Source organism: Aristolochia californica, unplaced genomic scaffold (genome assembly GCF_029961685.1).
Source record: "Aristolochia californica isolate CCGP_79_NKW_82.1479 unplaced genomic scaffold, dmAriCali1.0.hap1 SCAF_3, whole genome shotgun sequence".
Classification (NCBI taxonomy): Eukaryota; Viridiplantae; Streptophyta; class Magnoliopsida; order Piperales; family Aristolochiaceae; genus Aristolochia; species Aristolochia californica.
Window position 1 is genome coordinate 2,740,691 of NW_027181992.1, and position 23,794 is coordinate 2,764,484.

The 23,794-nt window shown below is 39.4% G+C and overlaps 4 protein-coding genes and 1 pseudogene across 4 annotated transcripts; all 5 read left to right on the forward strand.

The window, feature by feature from the left end:
- The first annotated feature begins 2,029 nt into the window (after positions 1-2,029).
- LOC137958522 (tyrosine-sulfated glycopeptide receptor 1-like) lies at positions 2,030-5,500 on the forward strand. Its single transcript, XM_068805580.1, has one exon. It carries the CDS (start codon positions 2,078-2,080, stop codon positions 5,345-5,347), a length of 3,270 nt encoding a protein of 1,089 aa, XP_068661681.1. The 5' UTR covers positions 2,030-2,077; the 3' UTR covers positions 5,348-5,500.
- A 759-nt stretch (positions 5,501-6,259) lies between these two features.
- LOC137958529 (uncharacterized) lies at positions 6,260-12,283 on the forward strand. Its single transcript, XM_068805589.1, has 6 exons — positions 6,260-6,392; positions 9,952-10,020; positions 10,101-10,170; positions 11,282-11,391; positions 11,668-11,782; positions 11,916-12,283. The coding sequence occupies exons 2-6, from the start codon at positions 9,954-9,956 to the stop codon at positions 11,998-12,000; spliced, it is 447 nt and encodes a 148-aa protein (XP_068661690.1). The 5' UTR covers positions 6,260-6,392; positions 9,952-9,953; the 3' UTR covers positions 12,001-12,283.
- Positions 7,735-9,524, forward strand: LOC137958584 (pentatricopeptide repeat-containing protein At1g77405-like; annotated as a pseudogene).
- Positions 12,284-12,730: 447 nt separating the features above from the next.
- LOC137960256 (phytanoyl-CoA dioxygenase) lies at positions 12,731-16,148 on the forward strand. The gene is made up of 9 exons (XM_068807818.1): positions 12,731-12,886; positions 12,984-13,105; positions 13,196-13,256; positions 13,390-13,458; positions 13,649-13,767; positions 14,980-15,127; positions 15,224-15,368; positions 15,466-15,552; positions 15,914-16,148. Exons 1-9 carry the CDS (start codon positions 12,832-12,834, stop codon positions 15,954-15,956), a joined length of 849 nt encoding a protein of 282 aa, XP_068663919.1. The 5' UTR covers positions 12,731-12,831; the 3' UTR covers positions 15,957-16,148.
- Positions 16,149-16,272: 124 nt separating this feature from the next.
- Positions 16,273-17,172, forward strand: LOC137960417 (10 kDa chaperonin, mitochondrial-like). The gene is made up of 2 exons (XM_068808043.1): positions 16,273-16,757; positions 16,878-17,172. The coding sequence occupies exons 1-2, from the start codon at positions 16,653-16,655 to the stop codon at positions 17,064-17,066; spliced, it is 294 nt and encodes a 97-aa protein (XP_068664144.1). The 5' UTR covers positions 16,273-16,652; the 3' UTR covers positions 17,067-17,172.
- Positions 17,173-23,794: the final 6,622 nt, after the last annotated feature.

Consider the following 23,794-nt stretch of genomic DNA (forward strand, 5'->3'; position numbering starts at 1 on the left):
AGTCAAGCTGCAAACCGCGAATCTAGCATTCTCAGTAGTAAATCCTAAAACGCAAACACCCTTCTTTTCCTGTTCCATCATCTTGTCTTTGCATGAAACTCAGTCAGAGAAAGCAATTTTTTTTTTCTTCTTCTCTGTGTTGTAGCTGAAAGTTTGCCCACAATTGCGGAATCTGTCCAGAGAAAATTCAATCCAGGTTGCTTCATTTCTTTCTAGCTTGCCTGTGACTTAGCCCCCACTTGATCTGAAGAGTCCAAACCTATCGGTCACGAAGTCATCAAATAACCCAAGTTGCAAGAAGGGAGTTTCCAAGCTCTGATTGTCATGAAATTTCCTCAACTTGTTTTTTATTCATATCGTTCATTGTTCGTAAACTGATTCTTTTTCAATTTGATGCAGAGAGAAAAAGTATTCTTACGCTGTACACATCTCTGATCACATAGGTTTCTTTTCGCAAGAGAATCTCAACCTGCATCAAACGAATATACGATTTCCTACCACTTAGAAGATAGAAAGTGGTTTCGTCTTTTCAGAATAAAACTCATCTGGATATATTTAAAGAGTATATTCAATGTTCGTGCACACTACAGATACCTTTCACAATCAGTGCTGGATTCCGCGTTTCACCCAGAGTTGATGATCCGCGTGCAGACCTTTTGAAGATTCGGGAGATTACAAATACCCACATCGAGCAGAACCAATCAAGAGGAGCCACTTTTCTTCAGTCCGTGAAACCTGAAATCCCGAGGCGTACAAAGCAATCAAAGGAGTTATAATTACCCAGAAGATATATTTGGCCCCCGGAGCACAAACTCAAACAAATTAATTTCAGAGTAGACTTGGATCAGTGAGATTCATGATGGGGAGTGAACAAAAGAAGTGTTCTTAGTTTATTTAATTCATCTAAAGTGGAGCAGCGCAGCGCGTCCACTCGACAGTGGGGCTGTCTCAGCTCATGGATTCTTTGTCATCAACAATAACAAAAACTGAAGCCACCTGTTCAATGATATAACCATTTCCTAGTTTATTATTTGCATTAAAAGATGAAGTAATATTTACAGATTTTTGGCATCTGTAATTCCAATAAGAGATGAAAGAGCAAGAAGTTTTGAACGGAGAAACAAACAAAGCAAGAATTGAACGTGGGTTTGACTACTAATGGTTTAGGGTTGATCGAAAGGAGAGGCTGGCTGTTCAGAGAATAGTCTAATTTCTGAGTGCAACGTTCTGATCGTTAGCAGGAAGTCCATTGTCGGGACAAAATTTTCGTTTCTAGTCTGTAATTTTCCTGGTATCCACTTTGTCGAGATAGATTCTCTACTCAAAAACGGCTGATTTGCCTGTCACGAACGGGAAAACAGAATAAAGCTTGGCAAAGGGTTGATTTTTCAGTATAATCAAAATAGAAGTTGGCCGAGACTATCCTCAGGAAGATACCGTTATAGATGGTGTGGTCTCTACTCTGTAATCCTAGAAATCAGCGTTGAACGGTGAAGGAATTCAACAATCAGGAAAAAAAAAAAAAAAAACTGAAGTCAAAATTGACAATTAAGTATCATATCTGGCAGAAAATGAAAGAAACCCACGTGAAAGACGAAAATTTGAACATGTATAAATGGCAATTTAGTCAAGAAAACGGAGATCAGGAGGAGGGGGCTCACTTGGGTTGGTTGAGGACAAGAGCCAATGGAGGCAGCTGAAGAAGGGAAACAGCCTTCCCTTCAAGGGAAGGTTCTGTTCCGGCGTCTCACGCTGGCAACCTACGTCAGATAATTTTTTTGAACAAAGTCAATGTTATTTGCCATTAAGTAGCAGCCAGACCATGGGATGCATTGGTGAGTTCTGTAATTGAGTACCCGAATCTCTTTCCCCCACGTCTGCCTGCCTTTACACGCTTTCTTTCTACCAACTATAAACAAATCCCTGTAGCAGCCACAAAAGTAAACGCCCAGAAGGATGAAGCTTCCACCTTCTTCATCTCTGTCGTTTTTTTTTTCTTCTTCTTTCTCTATGCATATTTTTCTGCTTACAGCTTCTCCATAGATGTAATAGAGTACAATTAGCGCCATAAATACATATGTGCAGGCTTTTTCTGACACAAACTTGGCTGCGGATTCTTTGTCCTGATTCAGACCCAACTCTGGCAGGGAGGAGTGAATCGGCCATGCTTGTTCAGCACAAAATTTGTCTGAAGCACTGTGTTCGCTGTAAATTCCATTCTCAACAAATCTTCAGCCTGTTCCTCATCCTCTTCTGGATTTCATCCTACCGTGTGTATGCCTGCACTCAAGCCGACCGGAATGCTCTAGTCTCTTTTTGGCTTGAACTTGCTTCTCCTGGTTCTTTGAAATGGCCTGGGATAAGTGACCCCAGCTCTGACTGCTGCCAGTGGCCTGGTGTTTCCTGCAATGTTAATGGGCAAGTTACCCGTCTATGGTTGCCAGAAAGAAGCCTGAAAGGGCCCATATCTCTGTATATTGGAAAGCTCAACCAGCTTTCCCAACTCAATCTCTCCCATAATTCACTCTCTGGTATCCTTCCTCCTCAACTTTTTTCCCAGACGGCTTATCTTGAGGTCTTGGATTTGAGCTTCAACAAGCTATCAGGCGAATTTCCTCCTATCCCTCTTGCTCTGCAGATACTCAACGTGTCCAGCAATTCCTTCACTGGCAAATTTCCTCTGCTGTGGACTGCATCAAACCTGACTCAAGTGAACATCAGTTACAACACCTTCTCCGGCCCCATCCCTACTTCCGTCTGTGCAAATTCCATCCTCATCAGCCTTTTGGATTTCTCGTCTAATAAATTCAGCGGCGAGATTCCCACAGGATTGGGTCAGTGTCCTGAGCTAGAAATCTTCCGAGCAGGGTCTAACAATCTTTCAGGATTACTTCCGGATGATTTTTTCAACATTAGCTCTCTGAAGCAGCTTTCCCTGTCGTTCAACAATATTACAGGGATCCTACGAAATGAATTCTTCGTCAAGCTCACTAATTTGACTACTTTGGAGCTTAATGATAATGAATTCAAAGGGGAGTTACCTAAAGATATTGGGAAGTTGTCAAGCTTGGAACAAGTACTTATTCACAACAACCAACTTAGTGGAGCTCTTCCATCCTCTCTGAACAATTGCACCAAGCTCAAATCTCTGAATCTCAGAGGAAACTCTTTGGTAGGGGATATCTCATTTGTTAATTTCTCAGGTCTCTCACAGCTGATCACTCTTGATCTTGGTAATAATAACTTCACGGGCAGCATACCAGAAAGCCTCTACTCATGCAAATCCCTGACTGCACTTCGATTAGCCAAAAACCATCTCAAAGGAGAGATTCGACCTGAAATTCTGGGTCTGCAGTCTCTCTCTTTCATCTCACTCTCCCACAACTTGTTTACAAACCTCTCAGGTGCATTACAGATTTTAAATGGAAGCAAAAGTCTTACTGTTCTAATCCTCTCAGTGAACTTTATTGGAGAATTGTTGCCAGAAAGTATAGCCACCGATGGTGATGCATTCAAAAATCTACAGGTTTTGGCTTTTGCAGATTGTCAGCTCACTGGTCAAATACCTCTCTGGATATCAAAGCTTAGACAACTGGCAGTTTTGGATTTGTCTCTCAATCAGTTAACGGGTACTATTCCTGGTTGGCTGGGGACCCTTTCCAATCTATTCTACTTGGACTTGTCCACAAATCTTCTTTCAGGAGAATTGCCTCTGGAAATAACAGAATTCCCAATCTTAGCTTCACCCAAAGCAGCTTCCAAAGTGGATCAGAGCTATCTCGAACTCCCTGTATTTGTGAGGACACATAACAGATCATCCGGCTTGCCGTACAATCAGCTTTCTGACCTACCTCCAGCAATCTACTTGAGAAACAATAGCCTGAATGGGAGGATACCTCCAGAGATTGGCCGCTTGCAGGCTCTTTATGTTCTGGATCTCAGCCTGAACAACTTCTCTTACGAAATACCTGACCAGCTCTCCAATCTGACCAGCTTGGAGCTGCTGGATCTCTCTGGGAATAATCTCTCTGGCTTTATCCCCCAGTCGCTCAAAAATCTCAATTTTCTTGCTTTTTTCAGTGTTGCAGATAACAACCTACAAGGACCAATCCCATCAGGAAATCAATTTGACACCTTCTCCAATTCCAGCTTTGAGGGGAACCCGGGCCTATGCGGGCTAATAATCCTAAGGCCATGTTCTAATGGCCAACCAAGGTCAAGTAGGTCCCCATCCAACTTCCCCAACAGGAAACTCATTGTGGGAGTCATCCTCAGTGGCTGTTTCGGAGGGGGCTTTGTTCTTACTGTTCTGATTATATGGGTAATGTCTAACAGAAGAATCAGTCCAAACAGGAGCGACGATAACCACAAAAACGACATTGGTAACTTTTCGTGTGACAACTTCAACATAGACTTGACGGAGGAGTCCAGTTTGGTTCTGCTTGAATCTACTGCTAACAGCATTGAGTTTAAGAATCTCAAATTTTCTGACATTGCTAAGGCTACGAACAATTTTGATCAGTCAAGCATCATTGGCTGTGGTGGGTTTGGGTTGGTCTACAAGGCTACCTTACCAAATGGCACCAATCTAGCAGTTAAGAAACTTTCTGGGGACATGTGTCTAATGGAAAGGGAATTCAAGGCAGAGGTGGAAGCTCTCTCCACTGCACAACATAAAAACTTGGTGCTGCTGAGAGGTTATTGTGTGAGTGGGAACAGTAGGATGCTGATATATTCATACATGGAGAACGGGAGTCTGGATTACTGGTTGCATGAGAAGACAGATGGCAGGGAAAGACTTGACTGGCCTACAAGGCTGAGGATAGCACAAGGGGCAAGTGTGGGTGTGTCTTACATGCATCAAATCTGCAAACCACAGATTGTGCACAGAGATATCAAATCCAGCAATATCCTTCTAGATGATGATTTTGAAGCCCATGTTGCTGACTTTGGCCTGTCGAGACTGATCCTTCCTTATAGGACCCATGTGACAACTGAGCTGGTGGGAACCCTTGGGTACATCCCTCCAGAGTATGGACAAGCTTGGGTTGCCACCTTGAGAGGAGATGTTTATAGTTTTGGGGTGGTCGTGCTGGAGCTACTCACTGGTAGAAGGCCAATGGAAGTTTTCAAACCCAAGATGTCAAGGGAGCTCGTTGGATGGGTCCAGGAAATGAGATTACAGGGGAAACAAGACCAAGTTTTTGATCCACTTCTTGGTGGGAAGGGGTTTGAACAACAAATGCTGCAGGTGCTAGAGGTTGCTTGCAAGTGTGTCAATCAGAATCCTCTCCAAAGGCCTACCATTGATGAAGTCGTCTCCTGGCTTCACAATATAGGGCCCTGACTTTGCACAGAGGTTCCAAGTAAGTTGCTCATTCGTAAATCGTCAATGCCAAACCCAAGAAAGATACGAATCATAAACAACGCAGAGAAAACTTGCCATCAAGTCTTTCTTCAGTTTTACCTTGTACTTCTCTGTTCAACATCAGACGGTAGCGAGCATGGCTACTTAGAGATACCCTCCTCCCTCGAGGAGTGGTAAGCCTGTGTTTTGTACATATCTACATGAATACGATATTTGTTGATCTCCCAGAACTTCCGAATGTGCTCAAACTACCAGGTTTCTTGACTTGTTTGCAAATCTTGTAAGTGAAAAAGATGTTTGCTAGTTGAATGAGAGAGAAAGCTGAGTGCAAGCTTACAGAAGAGAAGTTGAAACTTGAATGCTCCAAGAAAGCACGAAAAAAAAATAATGACATCGTAAATATATCTCACATTTAATTCGGGTCAAACAAAATATCCTCCAAAGCATCGTATCAGACGAGACCGGATCACACAGCCAAGCCATTCGTTGCACTTATCCAAAATCTCGAGACACACAAGATTTCTCACAGAACTTCCATCGAATATTTTGAGACACAAACGAAGTTGCACCACAACGAAGAAAAAATCGCGACTTACTACTCAAAATCATGCTTTAATGATGCATTCTGCAGTCGTTTACCTCCAGATTTAAACGAGAAGTTTTCGTTCATCCTCTTTCTCTTCAGTAAGGGGAATTTCACGCGTTCGTCCTCCAAAATCATTGCGTTCGTCTTAACTCGGCAGCTGAAGAACGACCAACTGCAAAATGGACTCTGACTCGGTGAACCCTAACAAAGATGTGCAAATTGAGTGGGCCCAGGAAGTACCTTAGCCGTCAAAAGGGAAGCCAACCGAGCTCTGTAGTCTAATGAAAAAAATGTTAAAAAGCTACTCAGTACCCACAGTCAGAGCAACTCTGTTGGCTCCCGCAAGAGAACTGAACCTCTGGTTGCGAATGCAAGGAGGCGAGCCCGGGCATTGAGCGGGAGGAGAGGGAAAAGAGAAGCTGCAGCAAGAATTCATTAGTAAGTCTCTTATCTCTGTTTGGTTTAGTTTTGATTTCCCCATGATAAGACTTTCTGGCATTCGTACTTTTTTACTTACTTTTTTCTTAAACCTAAAATTCTTTTCTTTACTAACCTTCCTGCGAAAACCTGAAAACTCTTCATTTGTTAGTTTTGTTTCGTTAATGACTGGATTTCAAATTCGTTCAGAAACTAGTCCGAATATGTAGCACGTTCATGTTTTAGTTTGAACTATTGGTCTCTTGTGGTCTTCAATGTACGATTGCAGTAAGGGCATCCTGCGTTTCTATCTAACATTGAGCGTCAGTTGCTTAGTCTAAGTCCGTCAAACGATGTCTTCTGCTAATCGACTATAGTTTTCGTTTAAATATCTTGTCTTTGATTCTGAACTGGAGGTATAGATCAGTTGCAGAGGAAATTGTATCTCATGGCCTTGGCTTGACGAAATGATTTCCTCATTGTCTTGGATTGTCTTTTAGTGATAGGACAATCTCATACTTCAAAAAGCAACACTGTCTGGGCAGTACTCGAAGTTATTAGTTATTTCCAGGATATGCGGAGCACTTGTAGACAGTTTCATGCATTGACAGAGCGATTTTTCTTTCTGGAACGTGAGTATTACTTGTGATGATTTTAGGTTCCATCGTTCTTAATATGGTGGAATTTGGAGTTGTAATCTTCCTCAAATTCCTTGATATTCAAGTGTAGACGATGTATTGTCAAATTGTTTATTCACAAATGAATAAATCTGTTAGCACTTCATAAGATTCTTATGTTTGGTATTATTATCAGGCAAAGTTCCAATCTTTTGAATTTGACGCCAGCAATATATTCTGGTTATGCCATTTCTGTAGGAAAAAACGTTAGCTCATACAGTTCACCCTACTCGGAAGATCATAATACCATTTGTAAATGTTTGTCTAATCGTTATACATTTCAATACTGCTATAACATAGATAGTTGAACAGCTAAAGGTCAATCACCTTAAGAACTTTTTAACCACCTCTTTGGCTTCTAAACGTGGGGGGGGGGGGGGGGGGGGGGGGGGGGCGGGCGCTTTTTGTGTAAACTCTTGTTAATTTGTGGAAGCTCTTGATTATTCTGAGCTTTCTACCACCACTTGTTTCACTTTTTTTGGTAGTCATCACAAGAAGCACGTTGCCCTGGGGTCTTCTTGGCATCTAAACAAATAGGGACTAACTGCAGGCACCTTTTATTTGTGTTTTGAAGAGGAAATGCATCAGCAGAGGATGCTAAGACTTGGATACATGAACAAAAAAGAGTAAACTGATAGCAAGTGTGAAGTTGCTCTTATACTTTTTTTCCAAGGCTGTCAATGAAAATGGGCTTCGTATTAAGGCTTCGGAGTGTTCTAACCTGCTGCTCTCAGCGCTGTCCACCCTTCAGTTGAATTTCTGCAAGAGCAAACATTAGTATTCCTCTTTCGCTTTTCAGAAAACCAGCTTGTTCAAACCCCTATCATATGGTTCTCTTATAAGGCAAATGATATGCGTCATTATTAAGAATAGGTCCTTTGACTCACTGATGGCAAGGATGGCCGGTGATCATCCATGGACTGTAGATGCTTTTTGTGAGGTTTGAGGGCCATTCCAAGATTCTTCTTCCAGAGTGGTCATTCAGTTCTTCGCCAGCAGGGCTTTCAGAGGCGTGCTTCTCTTAGACAGAGGGAGCTTAGGCAGGAAGCTGAAGATTCAAGCAATGTGTCCTCATTCGTGGACCTGCTGCTTACATAGCCCAACTAAAGTAACTTTAGGGGTAACCAAAGCACTGGAGTTCTATTCATGGGTGGAAGTGGAATGTGGTTTCAGTTGCAATGAAATGACTTGCAAGGAAATGGCTTGTGTCTTAGCAAAGGGAAATGACCTCAAGAAGCTTTGGCATTTCCTTCATGAAATGGCGAAAAGAGAAGGTCAGCTTGTGACCACAATGACCTTGACATGCATCATCAAGCTTCGTGGGGAAGAGGGTCTGGGAAAAGAGGCCTTGGCAGCATTCTGCCGTGTGAAACAGTTTCATTATAAGCCAGATGTGATTGCTTATAATACCATAATTGGAGCTCTCTGTAGAGTTGGCAATTTCAAGAAGGTCCGGTTCTTTCTAGAGCAAATGGAAATTCCAGGCTTTAGGTATCCTCCTGATGCATTTATTTACACTGTCTTGGTTGGCTTCTATTGTCAGCATAGCCTTCAAATTGGGTGTCGCAAAGCCGTAAGGAGAAGGATACGGGAAGCTAATCATTTGTTTCGACACATGATTTTTAAGGGTTTGATTCCAGATTAGATAGTACAACTGTTTGATTGATGACCTTTACAAGACCTATCTGATAGGAAGGGCAATGGAGCTATTTGATTATATGCTTCAAAGAGCATGCAATCCAAATCAGGTTACTTACAATTCTTTCTTTAGGTAATACAGCGCAGTTAGTGAGGTGGAGAAGGCTATTGGGATGATGTCCAGATTAGTTACATACAACTGTTTGATTGATGACCTTTACAAGACCTGTCAGATAGGAAGGGCAATGGAGCTATTTGATTATCTGCTTCAAAGAAGATGCAATCCAGATAAGGTTACTTACAATTCTTTCATTAGGTAATATTGCGCTGCTAGTGAGGTGGAGAAGGCTATTGGGATGATGTCCAGATGTAGTTATGTAGAACTGTTTGATTGATGGCCTTAACAAGACCTATTGGATAGGAAGGGCAATTGAGCTATTTGATTATATGCTCCAAAGAGGATGCAATCCGGATAAGGTTACTTAAAATTCTTTCATTAGGTAATACAGCGCTTTTAGTGAGGTGGAGAAGGTTATTGTGATGATGCTCAGCACGTAGTTGAGAAGGCATGGGAACTCTACCTCAAGTTCTTAGACACCAATTATCCATGCACTGTGATAAGTAAGAAAGCCAACAGAAGCATGGGGTTTTCTGGTGGAGATGATTGATGGAGGATCTATTCCTAGGGGGTATACGTTGTGATACTCTAATGTCAGCAGGACAGGTTGGTCTGTCATATGAATTGTGTAAAAAAATTGAAGATGGGATCAGTACTAGATATAAGCAAGTGATGAAGGTGAAGCCCGTCATGAAGTATGAACATGGGATATCACAGTAGGAAATATAAAGCTTTCTCACTAGAAAGCAGTACTTCTAAGGTAACTGATCAAGTTGCCAAATCAATTCTTTGTCTTGCTGTCATAGGGTTCTATCCTTGTTAGAGAAATGCACTATATAAATGTCACATCATTAACCTAAACACTTAAATCTTAAAACTCATTTGGTATACTTGTTAGACATTAATTTGGAGACTTCAGTTCATTTCGTGTGCTTGTTAGACATTTATTTTGTGACTTCAGATCATTTGGTAGTACTTCTTGAGTTATTGTTATGAGACACTTATTTTGTTATGTCAAGTATATATGCTCCAAGTAACTGGCTTCTTTATTAGTAAAGAAATTGCTGCTTTAAGAATTTTTTTCCTGAAATTACTGTTTTACTTGATATATGGACTGATTGAAAATTAGTATTTAACTATTTATCAGCTATGGTGGATTGGGGGTTCACACATAGAGCATGGGAAAAGTGGGCTTCTAATAATATTGGTTCTGCTGGTAAGAAGCTATGAAATCTGTTGTAGGCCCACTTTGTCTTTTGTATATTTGTTTTACTGAGAAGATTTCCTGTCTTGCAGGTGAACCTTTAAAAGCAGCTCTGTTGCTAAATTATGACCCAAGTGGGCCTTCTCGGCTAATGTCTGTTATGTAAGTAAATAAATGAAACAGTTAACTCCCTCTTGTGGTTAGCAAGTATGACCTGCTTCCCTCCCAGTGCTGACCTTCGATGACCTTGCTATTCCAATAAATCCATAATCAATGTTTTTAATCTTATATTTGCATGTATGCCTTTTTTGCATAGTTGATATATCTTGCTTTTCTCCTACTCCAATAGTTCCACAATCTTTATTATGAAAGTTACTACAATACCTGGCCTTTGTTTTAATTAGGTCTGCAGACATGATTAAAAATATGTCTTATGAGTAGTCTATTAGAAACTTTTATGACAATATTTGGATAAAAGGAAGAGAGTAAGTGAAATTCATTATATGGATAATTATATCTTTTATGTCTATCATAGGTATCCAACGTTGTGTTGGATTATATTTCTTGTCTGGCTTGAAGAAATGGCATCATATCATATAGCCACAATTTGTGCTTTTCGTTTATAGTACAAAAGAAATGTCCCTGTTAAAGACTCTTTATAGGAGTATAGTCCCTCCATTTCTTAAACAAGCTGACGTTGATGGGCATTTTTTGTGACACTTCTTCTCTTCTCAGTGAATCTTAAGAACATGTATTTTAGACAAGATCATTCATCCCATGTCACATAGTAGCCAACATTAAACTGACTTTGCATTGGGAAGTTAACTCTACATTCAAGTACGTTATTAATTTAAATCAGTTTAATGAATGACCTCAACTATCATCCAAAGGACCACAGCAAAAGCCAGGGGGAAAAGGACAAAATCTGCATGTGGGAACTTTATGTTGAATGTCAAATCTTTAGGTAATTCCTGAGTATCATTCTAATGATAAATATAGCTCATTTTTTGTTTGGACTGTTCAACCAACTTATCCAGAAACAAGTATTCAGAACTGGTTGATCCATGTGATTTTAATTCTAGTCAATTGCAAATCGGTGGTTGATGAGGTTGTTGTGCTTCAAAAATAGGAACCCCTTCATTTTCAATATCCTGGACTCCAGAGAATCATCAACTCTCCTGTCACACAAGTCTGATATACTATTTCAATATATTCATTTCCACATCTTCCCTTTGCAATCATCTTATACTTGGTTATCCCTTTGGCATGGCAGAGCAGAGCAGCAAGGGATAAAAGTGAAGCCTGTTGATCTGTACCCTTTTCTGGATTTTATCAGGCGGAACAATCTCCAAACAGAATGCTTCTTGATTGGGCAAAATGAATGTGAGTATTCCAGGATAAATGCCAGCAAGAACCTATTGAATGGAACTACTGGATGGGCAATCTCTCACTTGGAGACTGCCTGCTCTTGAGGAAAAGGTTCATTAACTCCAGCATACATTTCTGGTCTGCTGTACTGGCCAGTTGGGCCACTCATCAGTTATGGCAGACCACTGGAGCCTCTCTCTGAGGTGATTAGGCTGTGCTACCAGTAGTCGACCTATACAGTTTGATTTGGTTTGCCTGTTTTACTTAACATGGATTTTATGTTGGTGATAGATTTGGCCACATCAATTCATGAGCACTGGTTTTGTGCAAGGTGTGTGAATACGTCAAAGCCTGCAGGTGAAGGTGCTATTATCATGCAGACTACAGCATTTCTTTTGGTTGCAATGTAAGAGTGGGTGGAATATGCCAGATTTGCACTTCAAATGAATCATTTGCACAAATGAATTTGGATTTGCTATTCCACCGATGACAAGCTTTGGTCTAACCAGTGAAACTCTCAAACTGCACTGTAAATATAGGTACGAAGGCTCGATTGGTTCAGCTTCACGGGCAATGGCAGCCATAGATCAATTTGCATGGCAGTTAAGTCAACGAAATCTATGACACTACTCGAGAATCACTGTCTTGCTACAATTCTAGGATTAGCTGATGAATTTGCAGCCTTGGTGAAGTTTGGCTGGAAATCCAAAATATTTCAGGTTTTCAGTAAATGCTGAAGTCAATTCTAACGAGTAAGAGCAATTAACAATGTGCCCGACATTCTGTAACTATGAATCGAGTCTGTGTTCCAGTTTTAGCTCGGTGATTATTGATGTAACATAGGCATCTTCTGAATAATATGCTTGCTAATTCTGTTTTCTTATTACACATTGATCTTTGCTTTTGTGGAGAGGTGTTTAGATATTGGTGTTGTGGTCAACTCTGATCTAGTTTTCATTATGTTGGAAGGCAAGCTTCACCTAGTAAAGATTAGACGATCGAACTTGTTTAAGATTGAGTTATGCAGTGTGGGACTTGTTTATGCCAGGACCACCAGTACTGAATACCAATGGTCAAGCCATCACTTACCAAGAAATCTTATGAAAAAGCTTAGCAGCCAAAACTTTTAATATTTTTACTGGAAAAAAAAATGGTCTTAAAGTCTCTGATCTCACTAAAAATTATCGGAAACAAGGAAAATAATTTTTTATTAGTCAAATAGAATTTTTGTTTTATTTAAAAGTAAATGGCACCGGCCCTAATATGGGATAAATAAATCGATTATTTATTCTGTTCTCGTTTAATAAAATGAATATGGGATAAAATTAACAACCCTGTCATCCACAGAGTTTGACTACCGCTTGGTCCTTCCCAGAAACCCTTTTTCCCCCTTATTTAGCCAGCGTTTCTACATCTGCTTCGTTCCAGGAATCGCATTACCCCAGGAAAGATAAGATGGGGATAGTAGGAAATCTCACTCCTTACCAAGTTGAATCCTTTAAGTCGCAAGGTGAATACCCATAATGAAGGAAGGAGAAGCTACTGTTTCATCTATAGCAAGAGCTTAACTTCTAATTTGTACGTTATTTGTTTTCCTCTTTTTGCAGGATTTCTTGTTTTGGAGTCTTTCTGTAGCCCAGGAGAGCTGGAAGCCATGATGAAGAGGATGGCTGAACTGCTGGACCAGTTTGACTGCTCCTCTTCTTCCGTATTCTCTTCCAAAAATCAGGTAGTGTCCTCGTTGGCTAATCAGTATGATTATTTTATGAAATCAAGACGGTGATGATCTAATTATGCACCGCTTTGCCAATGTTTACAGAAGGAGTTGACGGATAATCACTTCTACGATAGTTCCGAACGCGTATCATTCTTCTTTGAAGGTGTAAATCGTATTACTTATTTTCTTCAAGTTCCCTTTTAGTACAGATTATGGTTGTCGATATTATGTCTGAATCGGTTAAATTGCATTTGAACTTTTGTGTAAAGGACCTGATTTTATTACTTCTGTAACAGAGAAAGCGTTTGATGCTGATGGGAAGTTGAAGCAGCCGAAGGAGCTATCTATTAACAAAGTTGGCCATGGTTCGTGAAATCATAAAATTGTGAAATTCTATAGCTATATCTTGTTCTTTATCTTTTATTGATAAACGGTCTCGAGAAGCTAGAGAGGTGATAGAGTTCCTGCCCATCTGCCTCCTGAATCTCCTGATGCCCCATTGCTTGTATTATTAACTGAAATGGTTGATAATACGACTCTTTGACCTTTTTGCAGCGCTGCATGAGCTTGACCCGGTATTTAGAGCCTTTTCTTCCTCAGAGAAGATGTTAAGTTTGCTTTTTTCTTTGGCTTATAAGAAACCAGTGGTTATACAATCGATGTACATATTTAAGGTGATTTTTCTCTTTCTTTTAGTGCATGTTTTTAAATATTCTGCAAAGGAAAAGGAAGTGCATATGAGCAATTGCGGGCCCGTCTTCAATAACAATTCTATGGCTGACTCTTCTGTAGTTCTTATTTCTTTGTAGCTTGAATTAAAAGTTCTGGTTGTTCTTCTCATCATGTTCTGATGGTAGGTGTCAAACTACTGGCCTCTTTCACCGTGCTATGCATAAAGCCAAGGATCTCAACCATTTTGTTTTTTCAATATTCTTCTATGATGTCGGCCTCTCTAGTAGTCTCATTTGTCAAGGCATGTTATAGGCATCCGAATTCCTTTAATCTTTCTATGTGGATAGTCATTTGGTACTATTGATGGGTATGAGAACCTAGATACGGGAGCAAGAGAGCAGTAGGCAGTCTCCATCTAAACCTTATAACCTTCTGTGCCACTAGCTTATGAGCCAGACATCAAATTATCAAATCTGTTGAGTTCTATCTGGCAGGGTGCGAAAGGTGCCCTTGATCCTGTTTTATGAGCAAGAGAAGGGCTTGTGGTGCTTTTAAATCTTCATATGAGTGTTCAGTTGTTGTTATATTGAATGTCCAACCAATTCATGCCGTATGTTGCCCATTAGAACACTTTAAAATGGTCGGCTTGTGGGAGGTATTAGAGATATAGTTTGACTCTGGTGTGTGGTTGCGGAGACCCATACAGTTAGATGACGGCAGGAAACTGGATTGACTTCTTATATATGGTATGGTATCAGTTGCTCTGCTCCAAAGGCAAAACTTTTTGTGATCAACTATTGAGGACGTTTCGACCATGAATAAACCAGAGTCATTGCTTCTCTGAGTAGGATTGGAAGAAGAGCTTTGTGTATGTGGTTGAGGGATCCTTCTTAAATGTGAATATTTATAAATTTACTGTTTTTAAGTAAAAAGTAGGTTAATTTGAGAAACCTTTCACTGTTGTTCAGTGGGTCATAGATTAATCATAGGTCCTTGTTCGGTGAATTGGTTGTCTGAATTGTTGTGAATGGTATCCTGGAATTTGTTCAAGTGTCGTCGAGTGGTAAAGAAAACTACAAAGTAATTACATCATACAAATTTCAATTTAAAATTTCTGTGCCTCCCTGACTTGGTCAGTTATTTTCTTCTTGGGGTTGTCATTCTGAATCAGCATATGGTTAATTCTTACACCTTTTTTTTTGTTTGTTTTGCAGCAACCAGGTATTGGAGGTGAAGTAGTACCACACCAAGATAACTCTTTCCTTTATACAGTACCCTCATCTTGCACAGGACTTTGGTTAGCACTAGAAGATGCAACAATCAACAATGGTTGCCTTTGGGCCATCCCGGGCTCTCACAAGGGTAATATACCTATCACTTTCTTCATTTCATTTCCTTTCTCTTGAAGTGGCTGTTAAATTCTTACATTGGCTTAATGTTGTTGTACCATGGTTAAAGATGGCCTAGTGAGGAGATTCATTAGAGATGAGAACGGGGTCCACTTTGATGGTCCTTCCCCATCTTATGATCAGAAAGACTTTGTACCCATTGAAGTGAAAGCAGGCTCACTAGTGGTTCTTCATGGTGATTTGATACATCAGAGGTTTGCTATTTTCAAGAATTCTCTTCCATACACAACGGGCTCTAATGCCAAGCCTTTCAGTGTTATGACACTTACCTATACCTATTTGTCATCACAGTTTTGAAAATCAATCCTCAAAATCAAGACATGCCTACAGTATTCATGCTGTGGAGACAGATGGCTGTGTTTGGGCGAAAGAAAACTGGTGAGTTACTGTCAATAAAACTGCCTCTAGTCTCAAAAAGGATAACAAAAATGGAATTGATATAGTTCATATGACAATGCAAACCTACACTTCACAGTGCCATCAATACCTGCATTACTGACATATTGAGTGCATTCTTTTCCTTGTAAAGATGACTACTGTGGTATAACTTTTCACAATATTGAGTAGTCTAGACCTGGTACAAGAATAAACTTAGCATGTGGCAAAAGGATGATCTTTGATCAAGCGCATCAACACATCCTCTGAAAACACGAATGGTTTTAAATTGCACGATTCTTCTTGACATTTGCTGTTGGCTATTCAAAATTTATAAAAATGTTCTGTTATTTTCCTTTGTCAGGCTCCAAAGGAAAGTGGATCCGGAACCACTCTATGTGTCATGATCTGCTGGGCTCTCGTCTTCTGTATCTTGCTCCTACCTAAGATTGTGTTTAAGCAGTTTTCTTTGAGATGAGATACTACTAGATATGGTTAAGTCAGTTCTTCTCTCAGGTTTCTGTGAATGAAATAATGACTGGTGATATTCAAGTTTCTAAGGAATGAAATAATGACCGATGACTATGCCTTTTTCTTTTATTGGGTGTGTTGGGTTTGCTTTTTTCTATTTTTTATTTGAAAAAAGCTTAGCTGTTGTGATTCATTTCTTGAATGGAACCAGAACTTTATCCTCGTTACTCTTTTAAAAACTCTAGATTTCAGGGGTGGCCAAGTCTCCTTGAATTTTTACGAGGAAAATGTCAAAAAAATTATTTTCCCTTCTGCTAAATTTTTTTACTAACAGGCCATAATGTCTTTTTTTATATATAATTTTTGTAATTTTGAACTTTAAATTAAAATATATAATTATATAAATGTGCCAAATAAGAAAACGCCCACCCATTGGATATAAGGCCTTTTTCAGGATATTCGAGGCGTCATTGCTCGTTGCAACGCAAAAACCTTAAACCCTAAACCCTGAAGCTTTCCAGGAAAGCTACCAAAAAACACCCTTTTTATCACGCGCTCTTGTAAGCTCTGGTGTTCTGTCCTACTCTCGTGATTTCTTCATCTTTGCATCTTTTCCCAGAGCATAAGATATCATGGCAAGGCGTCTCATACCTAGCTTGAACCGCGTTCTGGTGGAGAAGATCGTGCCTTCTTCCAAAACTTCCTCCGGTATCCTCCTCCCAGAGAAGACCACCAAGGTACGGCATCAATTCAAAGGCGTTCTTTTCACCCCCTAGGTTTTCCTGGCCTGATCTTTTGAACTTGTTGTTTCTTCTAATTTTACTGATCCATACCTTCTTTCTGCTGCTTGTGAACAGCTCAACTCCGGGAAAGTCGTAGCAGCGGGGCCGGGAGTGCGTGACCATGACGGTAAGCTGATACCAGTGAACTTCAAAGAAGGGGATGAGGTTCTCTTGCCCGATTACGGGGGCACCCAAGTGAAGCTGGGCGAAAAAGAATTCTTTTTGTTCAGAGATGAAGACATTTTGGGAACTCTTCATGATTGAACAAAGTCAAGGTCTTGAGCGGGTTATGTAGTTTGTTGTCTTCCCAGAGTCATGTTTGATTTGTAAGAATTCATTTTCATTAAAGGACAGAGATCAGGATCTGAAATCAGATATCAACAACTAGTTTAATTGTTTAACAGTTTGCTCCCTCTGGCATTGATTGTTGTTCCTTTTTTACTTTTTTTTTTTTTTTTTATGTGATTCAGTGCGGTGTAATATGAACAAAATCTATTTGGATTAATGCCACAATAACAGCTATGAGGCAAATTGTAGCAAAGCGTCGAGCACGGCCTCCTCTTTGATGTTAAGACACCCTTTCAAAAAAACAGAAGGAATCCTGAAATCAACAGACTCCATCCAAGTGCATTACACCGAGAACATGAGCTGGAGCAAGAAAGTTCAGACCCAGGATCTTGAGCATTTGAAGGGCTGTTACAAGTGTGCTCCGGTCCTGTCGAATTATGTCTGTCGTAGGAGCTACAGAAGCATGCTTAGCAGTGAAGGGTGATGCCATGGATGCGTCCCCAAGTTTAACTATAGGTGCAGTCGCCTTCTCCATTAACTTTGAGAGAGGAATCTACTGGATCCATTGCAGGCTTTGTTTTCTTTGGTTTAGATGACTTTTGGTCTGACTTAGACGTTGGCTGCAATGTATCTCCTTGCTGAGGTGGTGACACATAATTGAGAAGAGCAACGTTGGACAAAAAAAGGGAGTTTCTCAGCCACTGTTTCGTAAAACCAAATGTGACAAACTTCACTTCTCCAGAATGGACTGAAAATTTTATAAAAGTTGGTCATGTTTTAAGTACAGATCTGGGTTAATGAAAATCAATTCAAGTAGCCGGAATAGGACTCTGATGATGGTGTAATGATTAAACGGAGGAGATTTGCTTCAATTAAGTGTAGATTGGATGTTTTGCTTCAAACACCACCTGAGACATCCAGTAATAGTGAGGTGTTGGGATCAGTTTATGTCCTGATCCAGAAGCTGGTATTAGAACAAACTGGGATAGGCCTCTTCACTCTAAGATTGATTTTGAGTCAGTTGCCTTTCTTTACATGTATTTGTGCAGGTCATACCCAAAGGTTATCTTATGCAAAGGTTGTGAGATACAAATCAGACAACCCTTTATGCTTAGTAACATATTGCATATAACATAGGGTACACACTTGAGAAATTTGCTTTTGATAGTAACTGACATGCTGGTGTATCAGATTTTGAGCACAAAATATTTCAAAGCCCCAGCATCGTTGGTTCCATCTCCACTCATCAAAGTCATCCTTCTGACTGTTTTGAAAGTGGTCAAGATAAGCTCTTTCTGCTCGGGAGCAAACCTTGCAAAGACCTGCAGTCATTTGACCTCCAAAGATCATGGAATAAAAAAGATACTGACAATAGATGATCTGGTCTAACCAACCTTCACAAATGGGATGACTTTGAGAGCTGCTGATTTGTCTTATAACATTTCAAAGCAGTCCCCTCCAATACAAAGATCATAGGAGTCATGACAGAGAATCCACCTCATCCTCACTGCAATTCACAATGGCATCTAAATATAAACGGTAGTCAACATGGTTTTAAGACTTGGCGAGTCGAATTGGAACTCGCTGGAGTTGACTTGGCTTCTCCAATGGTCGATTCGGGTCAGGAAGTCAAAATCACCTCAACTACCCAAACCACTCTAGGAAACGAGAATCAGGTGGGTCGAGGGGTTCAAATTGGGGCAGATTCTGCCCCAATTGCCCAATCTAAATAGTCATATCAGGTAAGGATAACCCTAATATCTCCAATTTATCTCCCTTATCTAGCCTCTTTCCTATTGTCTGCTTGATTCTCCTGTTTCTTGTTGGCATTTGTTATTTTTGACATGGAACTTATAGTAGTCCACATGTCATACCTCTTTTTAGCAATAACAATCCATTTATCTTCCATTTTTGCACCAAAAGTTGATCCAATTGAGCTTGCAAATGATTCTCCAAGTGACAAAGAAGTTTCTGATGAGGCGATAATGAACAAACTTAGGTCAAATATGATTATGTTGTGGTTGGAAATTTTGGAAAAAGATGAAGCCCTGCAGGTTCAACAACATCTCGCTCTTTTGAAATCAGAGGGTTGTCTTGTGGAGCAACTAGAGAATCTGATTTGAAGCAAATGATCTCCATCTATAACAAATTTTAACCTCTAATTATGAATTTTTCAAGATATTCAAAGACCTCCTCACATGGTATATTTTCTTGCAAGTCATCCTACCAACTCATCATTTGAAAGTAAATATATATTTTCCAATCCCCCATTTCAATTCTGAGTATGAAAATCATGATGCAAACATCATATTCTAAATGTTTGTTTTCTAAAGTTCATGGAACCGATGAAAGTTGCTCAATTGAAAGAGCCTTCCTACTGTTTCCATTTTTAGAACTGATGAAAGTTGCTCGATTGGAAGATCGTGGTCTTATACTCTGGAATGTTTAGATCCAATGCGAGTTGCTCGATTGGAAGAGTGTTGGTCCTCTTACAGTTTCTATATTTAAGCTTTGTTCATCATGAAAAAAAAAAGAGACTAGCATAAGTGGAAAACGTGTTGTAGCGGGATGAGGCGATGTACAATTGGAATTTGGAAAGTGTAGTTCTAAGAGGACTAAACTTTCGGAGAGCATTTATAAGTACTTTCCTACAACCCATTCCAAAACACAACAATCGCACTCAATCACTAGTACTACCAGAGGATCTTTTTCTTCTTTTCAAGCAAGTATTCAATCGAGTGAGAAATAATGGCAGAAAAAAGGTATTGAACAAGTAGTACCCTCTCGACTTTGATCCTCTCATGTTTCCCAAACGCCGATAGCCCAACAACAACAAGATCAAGGTCTGCTTGAGGCTTTCTATGGGTATCAGATGCAACACCTGCGACAACTACATACATGATGGTACCAAGTTCAATTCCTGCAAAGAAGATGTCGTTGGGAGAACTTATCTAGATATTCAGATTTTCAGATTCTATATCAAATGCACGAGATGCTCCTTCGAGATCATGATGACTACAAATCCCCAGAATTTAGATTACATCATCGGGGGCTACCCACAACTATGAGTTTTGGCATGTTTGGGAAGAAGAGGCCATGGAAAGAAGTTGAAGAGAAGCAAAAGAGATAGGGAACACCATGTAAACAATGGATAATAGAACTACAAACTTGCAAACAAAGATATTTATCAACACCACCCTAGATGAACGCAAGTCTTTGAAATCTAGACATGCAGGTTTGAACATGGAGATGATGCTCGAGGCCATGCAAAAGGAAAGCTTAAGAAAGGGAGAAAAGAATTGAAAGATTATTAGATGAAAAAGACGAAGCTCTCAAACGAATTGTTTTTCGCAATTCCAAAAATTATGTCTGTCACATTAATGTTATTGATGACAAAGATGAAGAAGATTTATTTGATATTTCTTAGTTTCTAAGTCTAATGAGAAAGGAGTTCAAGGTGGCATCAAGGATCCTCTCCCCTTAAGCTCTATTTATAACTAATAAAAGTATAATATTACAATTCTACCCTTCAACCTAGTAAGTGAGAAGAAGGGACAAGAAATATAAACTAATTACATCATATCTTTCAACACTCCCCTTCAAGCTGGGAGGTAATGGCAGTGATCCCAGCTTGAAACAAATGACATAGACGTAGTAATAAGCTCTTCCATCACAGTGTCCCAAAGATATGTACGACATCGGGCACAAACTCTCAAAGGGTAAAAGTGGGTGATAAGTCAAAACCAACCTCAAATGATTTTGAAAACAATATAGTGATAATAATCACTAAAGTGGGTAATGCTTGTCATTCACAAGACGATGATAAAAACTCCAAGGGTACCAATAAAAAAGACTCAAATGGCTTAAAAACACCCATTTATATAAATGGAACCAACAAAACCAATCCTCCAAATGGGTTGGCTAAAAGGGTAAGTGAGAATCAAATAAAGGACGATAGGAGAAAAGGCTGCCAAATAATAAGAGGGTAATGGGAATCAAAGGAAGATAAGATTTGGGGCCACCATATGCTTTATTTTCCTAAGTAACTCAAATTCTTCATCAAATGAACCAATGCCGACATCAGTCAGCAAATAATGAACTTAAGGCAAGCAACTGAGGAGTTCTTCTTCAGTAATAATATCTTAATCAAAGGACACAATTGCAACAACGGAAATGGGCCAATGCCCAAATAACACTTACCAAATAATGAAAGTTTTTAAAAATAATAAGGACACATGAAATAATCCGCAATGTGCATAACTATAGTTTTATATTGAGGGTTGATTTGGATTGATGAGTGGGGTATGTGAACTGCAATGTGCCCCAACTTTAGTTTCGACCTGCACAACTTTCGTAATCGAGTTAGGTTGGGTATTTGGGGCGATTTTCCCTTTTGAAATCAATTTACCTCCCTCGAAATCCAAGTCAAGTCTCTTGAGTTGCGAGTTGCCCGACAAACTCTCCTGGTAAGAATAGACATAAGCTTAAGTAGCTAGTATTGCAGATTGATTTAGTGCCACCCCTACATTTGGATTTGTTTTCGAAAATGGATAGCATCACAATATATAAATAACGAAACCAAATAAGAAACCATGGAAAGGAAAAAAATAAAGAAAAGAATTATGAAAGTTGAGGATATGTTTATGCTAACTTTGGTGGATAAAAAATTTGAGTATCTTGTTCTTCAAATAAGTTTTATTATTCTAATAAGAAAAAATAAAAAAAATAAATTGAGGATATACAAACTTAAGAAAACTATTAAAATAAAATTTTATCATTTTATTTTGCCATCGCAATACAAAATGTAGTTGAACATTTATGTTAAGCGGGTGTATTGGTTTTGAATTGCCATGACACTGCATAGAAGATTTGAACCATCAATAAGAAATGATATCCAACATTAGTAGGAAGCAATATGGCAAGGTTTTGCCAATCTCAACTACTCGATTTTTTCTGGAACGTTATTCGATCCTCCTTCGCTTGCTTGTCTCCTCTGGAATCCTTCTTGATGTTTATAGTTATTCATGTGATCTCTGTTGATCTTGTGAGATTAATTTAGCAATCTGAATTGTCTCAAAGATTTGGCTTACTGCTGCCAAAACCGTCTAACAATTGACAATGCCAACATAGTAATTAATCTTCAATTCTTTAGATTCTGATATCTGAGTTTATCTCATCTTTTGAAGCAATCCCGAATTGGTTTAACAGGGTTGTTGCCGAGTGATTATAAAAGCTATTGATTATAGAATATTATAGAGTGTTATATGAATTGCTTTTGAGTTGCTAATTTATCATAACTCGAACTAGTAAACTAGCGCGGACTGAGTTAACTCAGATTAATTCAGACAAGCTAAGTCTGACTCAGGCCAGGTCAATTCGGACTCATGAGTCAGCTTGACTCAGTCATCTCAACCTGGTTTCTTGACTCAATCACTCAACCACTTGACTCGGTCTCTTGACTCTGGTTTGATTGTAACCATGAGTTATCACCTTGGACTATTATTGAGTGGTGACAACTTGCATTACGATGAAGATTTTCTCTCCCAAATAATTTGTACTACTTCAGTAGATAAAACATCTGATGGTTTATACAAACAGCCACACCGCCATCAACAAGATTTCCCATATTACTGCTACTCCTATACAAGGTATAGTCTCAACTACTTCTCCATCCTGGGTCATTGACTTTGGGGTTTTTTAGCACATGACATGTAATGGTACCTTCTTGAATGTTATATCTCCTTGTTTACTTGAAATTTTTGTGTCTATAGTTGATGGATGCCAAACCAAGGTGTGTAGGGTGGGGTCCACATTTGCTATACCTACCCTTCATTTTGAAGATGTCCTTTTTGTGCCTGAGTTTCCATTAAACCTTTTATCCATTAGTCAACTCACAAAAAAAGTTTAATTGTTCTATCACTTTTTCTCCTACGTCTTTTGTTCTCCAGGATCTGAAGACAAAGCAGGTTCTTGGTGGAGGCCGTGAAAGAGGGGAGGCTCTACTATCTTGATTCACTAGCACTAACAACAACCACCAGTGCTCAACGTATGACTCTTCAGTGGTACAATAGGTAGGACATCCGTCTCTTTAGTCACTCAAACATGTTATTCCTACATTATAGTCCATTTCAAGTCTCAATTGTGAAGATTGTCAAGTGAGTAAACACCAGTGGAGTACGTATTCTCCTTGAGGTGAAACCAAAAATGTTGCCCCATTTTCGTTAGTTTACACTGATATATGGGGCCTTATGAACATTTCCAATGTTTCCCGGTCAAAGTATTTTGTTACATTTGAGAATGATTTTTTTTTTCGAATAACATGGTTGTTCCTCTTAAAAGAGAAATTAGAAGTCTTACCTCTTTTTAAGTCCTTTTGTGCCATGATGTCTACTTAGTTTAGCACTACCTGAAAGATTCTTCATTTCGTTAATGCTAAGAAATATTTGTTTATAGACTTTCAATCCTTTAGTCAAGAAAAAAAACATAATTCATTAAACCTCTTGTGTCTACACATCGCAACAAAATGGTGTTTCATTTTGCCATGTGAAGGCAGGGTTCCAACGATTTCTCTTTTTAGTGCAGACGTTTTGTTGCTTTGTGGGAGATAAATCACATACCCAAGTTCTTTATTACTTCACACAACTCTTTTTTTTTTATCTCTAAAATATTTTTAGCTCTAAGCACAAGTTTGTGCAACTGCACCA